This window comes from Solea senegalensis, linkage group LG19 (assembly GCF_019176455.1).
Source record: "Solea senegalensis isolate Sse05_10M linkage group LG19, IFAPA_SoseM_1, whole genome shotgun sequence".
Taxonomy (NCBI): Eukaryota; Metazoa; Chordata; class Actinopteri; order Pleuronectiformes; family Soleidae; genus Solea; species Solea senegalensis.
The window spans coordinates 19,906,614-19,912,683 of NC_058038.1; the positions used below are offsets into that span (position 1 = coordinate 19,906,614).

At 38.8% G+C, this 6,070-nt stretch overlaps 1 protein-coding gene across 1 annotated transcript; it reads left to right on the top strand.

The window, feature by feature from the left end:
* The first annotated feature begins 643 nt into the window (after positions 1-643).
* LOC122784912 (protein SCO1 homolog, mitochondrial) lies at positions 644-6,001 on the top strand. The gene is made up of 7 exons (XM_044050339.1): positions 644-868; positions 2,650-2,748; positions 3,459-3,549; positions 3,694-3,891; positions 3,979-4,071; positions 4,882-4,997; positions 5,087-6,001. Exons 1-7 carry the CDS (start codon positions 716-718, stop codon positions 5,219-5,221), a joined length of 885 nt encoding a protein of 294 aa, XP_043906274.1. The 5' UTR covers positions 644-715; the 3' UTR covers positions 5,222-6,001.
* The last annotated feature ends 69 nt before the right edge of the window (positions 6,002-6,070 follow it).

Below are 6,070 nucleotides of genomic sequence, written 5' to 3' on the forward strand. Positions count from 1 at the left end.
TGTGGCTTCAATACATGTAAATACTGCACATGAATAAAATATAGAAAGCTCCAAAAGTAAACAAATAAAACTTTAAAAAATCTTAAAATACAAGATAAGAATATACCCCACAGCTATACAGACTATACAAAATAAAAGAGATGAAATACAAGGAAAAGACACATAGAAATACAAAGAAAATATGAAATGCAAGAAAAAATAATTTGCAGCAGAGAACAGGGAATAAAAATGTAAAAGATATGTTATTTTTATTATGGTTCTTTGTGGCTGCCACTTCCCATTTCTTCCTGTAGGGGACAGCAGAGAGCAGAATGACGTGGGATGATCGTATAAGAAGACATCCTTCTTCACACTGACCTGAGAACTGTGTGAGAGAAAAAATGATAAATGAAAGACTAACTTATTATATAGAAAGTAAAGGCTAAATAACTATATATATATATATATTCTAAAGCCAATCTGGTATTTAGTTATTATATATATGTATCATTTATGTTATTATTTTTACTTTTAAGTAATATTTCAGTTAGATCAACATTTCGATCCACACTCCATACCAGATGGTGGCGGTAATGCATTTTTGTTTGCCAACCGCTATAAAACCTCAGAAAAGAAGAAGAAGAAGAACAGTGCGTGACGTACTTCCTGTCACTTTCCGCGATTCGTAAACAGGACACCCGTTTCCTTGTGCGAGTGAAGTGAAGCAGGTTCAAACATGGCTCAGTGCGGTGTGTTTTGTCACAGGCTGTTTCACACTTATGTTAAAAACGTACAAAAATGCAGCGCCAGATGTACACACACCTTAGTACGGTGGGAAACCCGACCGAAGAATGCGCCGTTACCGCGGAGAGACGCCCGCTGCTGCCTGGTAAGTCAAAGCTAAAAGTTAGCCACCGCTGTCATTCACCAAACACCAAACCTCATTGAGAAATTCGACAATTTAGCCTAAACTTTAGTGGTGACGCGTTTAGCCACGACCTTTTGGCTTTAATTCTATAATGAATATGTTGAGTACTTTACAGGATACCGTTCGTCTAATTTATCAGCTAGTAACTAAGTCGGGTGCTGTGTCCTGGCAGGTCAAACCTAGCCTGTATAGTATCCGTATCACTTTACACCTAAGCCCATTCGCATAATTGTCAATGTATTGTACGCTTTGGGTGAGGGACGTTAGCTACGAAGTTTTAGCTTTACACGACAACAACTCTGTTGAATTCTTTAGTAGAAAATAAATAAATTAATACTGCTAAAAGGCAGGTTAAAGCTAGCCACCAAACTCCATTCTGATAACTTGACAATTTATCGTACGTATAGTTGCGAGGCGTTAGCCACAACGTTTAAGTTCAAGTACTAAACCAGGACTGTTGGATGCATTAGAAGAAACAATTCGGCTAGTCTTTCAGCTACTAACCAATTTAAAATCCTGCTGCCAGGTATTTCAATGCATGCCGAATACCAAACTTCATTCGAGTCATTAGCAACTTGGCATACGTATTAGTTGCGAGGCATTAAAAGCTGCTTATATTCTCAAAAGACGGTGTTCGTCTGATTTATAGCTACAAACCGATCAAACCACTGCTCCTTGACAGGTCAAACGCTTGCTAATATCCTAAAGCAGGGGTCTCAAATTTCATGTGGCCCTCCAAATAATATCAAGTTATAACGAGTCATTTCTATATGTTTTTATTTTTAAATGAATATATTCTTTTTGCATCATAAATATGTTTTTTTTATTGTTGCATATTAAAACAACCACTTATATTTTGAAATTATCCAATCCAACTTTATTTGTAAAGCACAAACAAATACAGTGGAACAAAGTGCTGTACAGAATAATGGATAAAAGACAGAAGAAGTAAAAGACGGAAAAGCTCACATGAGGCAATAGAGTATATTATTAAAAAAAGGTAATTCATACCTTTATTGATGATATGAGCTCATAACGTCCACCGCAACTGTTGCTATTCCCCAAAAAGGTTTTTTTTTTTTTTTACTTGACTGGCCCCCGACTGACCAGACGAGACTGCCAGTGGCCCACAGGTCTTTTGAGTTTGAGACCCCTGTCCTAAAGCGTGGTGATGTGACTTTACACTGGACTCCATTGAAAAATTTGGCGTACACATTAGCAGCCAGACGTTAAAATAAGCTGGTTCATCTAGGTTTTCGGTCAACAACTGAGAACGAAGCTGGCTAATGTACTGTACTGTACTGTACTGTGGCTGTCATTTCATACCAAACTCCATTAAAATAAATGGTAGATTAACAAAGCACGAGTCTAGCTGCACTTAAAATTTCATGGCAGAACAATTGCGTTTGAGATCACATAGTTTTTCTACCACTATGTCAATGAAATTGCGCTACTGCCTTGTTCAATGGAGTTTGGCTTAAAGCCTTGTTACTGCCATCTTAAAATACATGTAAGGGAAACAATGCATCATTATGCAACTATGTTGTTCTTATGTGTCATTTTTGTTATACTGTAAAATTGTATCCTGACAGGTATTATAGTATTACCCAATAGATACATAAATAAAGTTATGTATCTATCTATCTATTGCAAACACTTTGTAATGGCACAGCCTTAATCAATGTGGACATGAGTCTTTAAGTGTAACCAAATCTCTTTTTCCTGTGTTTAATCATTGACAGGTGAATGTGAGTCAGAGGCAGACCTGCAGATCAACACACCGAGCTTTTTCGTCCACACTTCCACCACCGCCACCACGGGGTGAGCCCAAGCAGTCCGGGGTCAGTGACCAGAGTTTTACAAAAAGCCAGTTAAAGATATAGTCACAGGTTTTGGCACCTATTATATAGTCTAGAGCCAACATGAGACATGGCTGCATGTGTCACCTACTAAAATCTATGTCAGCTTAAGTTGGACAGACTTTCCTAACAGGAAACTGAAGTTTGTAAACTGCTCACTCTCCAACACCAAACTCCATAGAGAAAATCAGTGATTTTAGCTTGTGGGGACACAGGAGCTGCTGGTCTACTGCTGCCTCATGTGGTCACTTTGTGTCACTGAGGTAAATCTGAAGGAAGGAATTCAAACATGAAAGTGACAAAATAAGACATTTGAATTTAGTCATGGGAGGCAGCAGTAGATCAACAACCTTGGATTAATGGCTAATACTATATTTTATTGCATTTTGTGAAGTTGTCACATACAATAAACATAAATTCAAAACAACTAAAAGATAAAGCATGAATTTAGCAATTATTCAATCAAATGAAATTTGATAATATTATATATTGTTAATGTTGTCTTTAATTTTCTTGCTGTATTTTGCATTTTACTTAATATGTGACTATATATTGGGCACTTAACTGTGGTATTGCAGTTTTGCACTAAAGGTGCTCTGTATATAAAGTTTGTAAATGTCAATTTAAGCATGATTAAACCCTAAAAATATCTCTCTGTATGTGTTGTCTTACTTGTTTTCATCTCTGTGAAGCCTGTAACGTGGAAATCTTTAGCAATAACCTTTGCTATTGGAGGTGCTGCGTTGGCAGGGATGAAGTATTTCAAAAAAGAAAAGGAAGAAAGTGAGTATTTTCACCTGCACACTCACTCTAATCATTGAAATCATGAGGACTTTTAATGAGCGAGAGAAACTGCGGCATATTTGAATCCAATTCAGCTTGTGATTTATTAACAGTCAGAATGAATTGAATCCTTAATTGCCGCAGTGATGGAGAAAGAGAGGAACAAGTCGATCGGTCGGCCGGCGCTCGGCGGTCCATTCTCGCTCATTGATCACAACAACAAACCCGTCAAGAGCGAGGATTTCCTGGGCCAGTGGATCCTCCTCTACTTTGGCTTCACGCACTGTCCCGACATCTGCCCGGACGAATTAGAAAAGATGATCGAAGTCGTGGATGAAATCGGTAAAAAAAACCTTCTCTGTTCTCACCTGGATCTTCTTCTGGATTGTTAAACGAAGACTTTATATCACGTTTGTGTTCATCTGACAGATGAAATAAAGTCTCTTCCAAACCTGACGCCTCTCCTCATCACCATCGACCCCGACAGAGACACACCAGAGGCCATGGCCGCTTATGTCAAAGGTATGAAAACAAGGTTTTTGTTCACATCTGTGTAGTTTTAATTATAAGAGCGAGTGAGATCCAGGAGTTTTCTACTTGTGACAAGTGTGTGTAATTGTTTTCAAATCAATATTGTTGGGTTTCCATAGCATTAGAACAAGTTATGGAATGAAGTCAGACAGGGAAGTGTGTTTACACTGCGGGAAACTTAACACAGGAGTTATTGTTGTTTTGAACAACCTCAGTTTTCCTTGTTAATGAATACATTTTCAGTGCTACAAAGTGTTTTATATGTAATGTAACAGACTGGTCTAGACACAGATGACTCCCTTCATCCTCTTTTGTCAGTGGGGATGATGGGCCAGTGATTTAAAGACTTGATGTGATAGAAACAGATTTATTCTTGCTCCAAATGCTCTTTAAAATAAGTCTTAGTAATTAATTTTTTTTACCTTACTTGTCTGGTTTATTGGATGACTGACTTATTTTTTCAAGTCTGGGTCCATGTTTTGTGTCATTTTAAACTGTTTCCATCACATCGTGGTACTGTTTGGAATAGTAAAACCCTGAATCCAGCTCCAACCGTTCCATTCTTTGGCACCCTTCCCTTGAGTACAATGGTATGGTCAGGGTGGAGCTAGACTGGTGTATCATGGTTTGGGGCTGCTTAGTTTAGAACTATTCCTCATGGAAATGCAGAACAATGTGTGCCATACTGTACCAAACTGAACTGTTTCACTCCTGATGCCTTCCTCTCTTTTTACTGCAGAACAAATCCACCTTTGGATATAAATTAAAGTCACCTGAAGCTGATAATAACATTCTTTTCAGAGTTTTCTCCGAAGCTGATTGGCCTGACGGGAACGACGGCCGCGGTTGAGCAGGTTTCCAGAGCCTACAGAGTTTATTACAGTCAAGGACCAAAGGACGAAGACAACGACTACATCGTGAGTTATAAACGTGGCTCTAGTCACCACATTTTAAGTCCCCTCCTGAGGGAGACACCGTGTCAATTTTGTCCTCTCGTTGACTGCAGGTTGACCACACCATCATCATGTACCTCGTGGGTCCAGACGGAGACTTTGTGGAGTATTTTGGACAGAACAAACGGAACGTGGAGATCAGCAGCTCCATAGCAGCACACATGAGGAAGTACAAGAAGGAGAAGTGAGCCGTGACTGTCCTCAGGTGTCTCTGGTCCACTTTGTTCATCACTGCAGTTCTGTTTTAAAATGGCACTTATTATTTATTTTGGCGGCACTATTATATAAAAAAACTTTAAAAGGAAAACACATCTTAAGCCCCCTTTGATTTTGAGCTCCATGATTGTTGCCAGTCAGTTTGCAAAAGACTGGAAAAGTCCTTTCTGCTCGAAACACCAGTGTCTCTGTCTCATAGATAGATAGATAGATTTACTGTGTTTCATTGGCTTGATTTGTGCTGTGTTTGTGGTTTTACACGAAGCAAAACCTTTTCCAGAGTAATAATACTGATCAAAGTATCTTTAAACTCTGCCTTTCTGCTAATGAGGAAGAACCGACGTGGATGATGTACTGATACCGAAGAATCAAGAAGAAATCTTTGGAAACGTGTCCGCATGACTTCCTGTTTGTCAGTAGTTGTGCAGCTTTTACGCAGCAACAGAACAACTTTGACAGATCACATCAAAGGTATCGTGTCCAGTCGGCTGTTAATATAAAGGGTAATTTAGAGGAGAATGTGGACGTAAAAATGTGTACAAACCTCCTCGTCTGAGGAACGAGGAAAACACTGTGGTTAAAAGCCTTAAACTTGAAGAAGTCACTGAATATATAATAATGTTTGTTTGACTGCTGCACCGTGATAACTCCATCTGTTCATTCAAAAGCACTTTTCCCTCTGTCTGGTAAATAAACTTTAATGCTGCGTTCCATTTACATCAGAACTGGTAGCGACATCAAAGAATCCCAAAGTGTTTGTTTTTGTCCTCTTTTTAAATTTACCCTGAAGCAGGTCCACGTCTCTGCAGATGAGCCTGTAA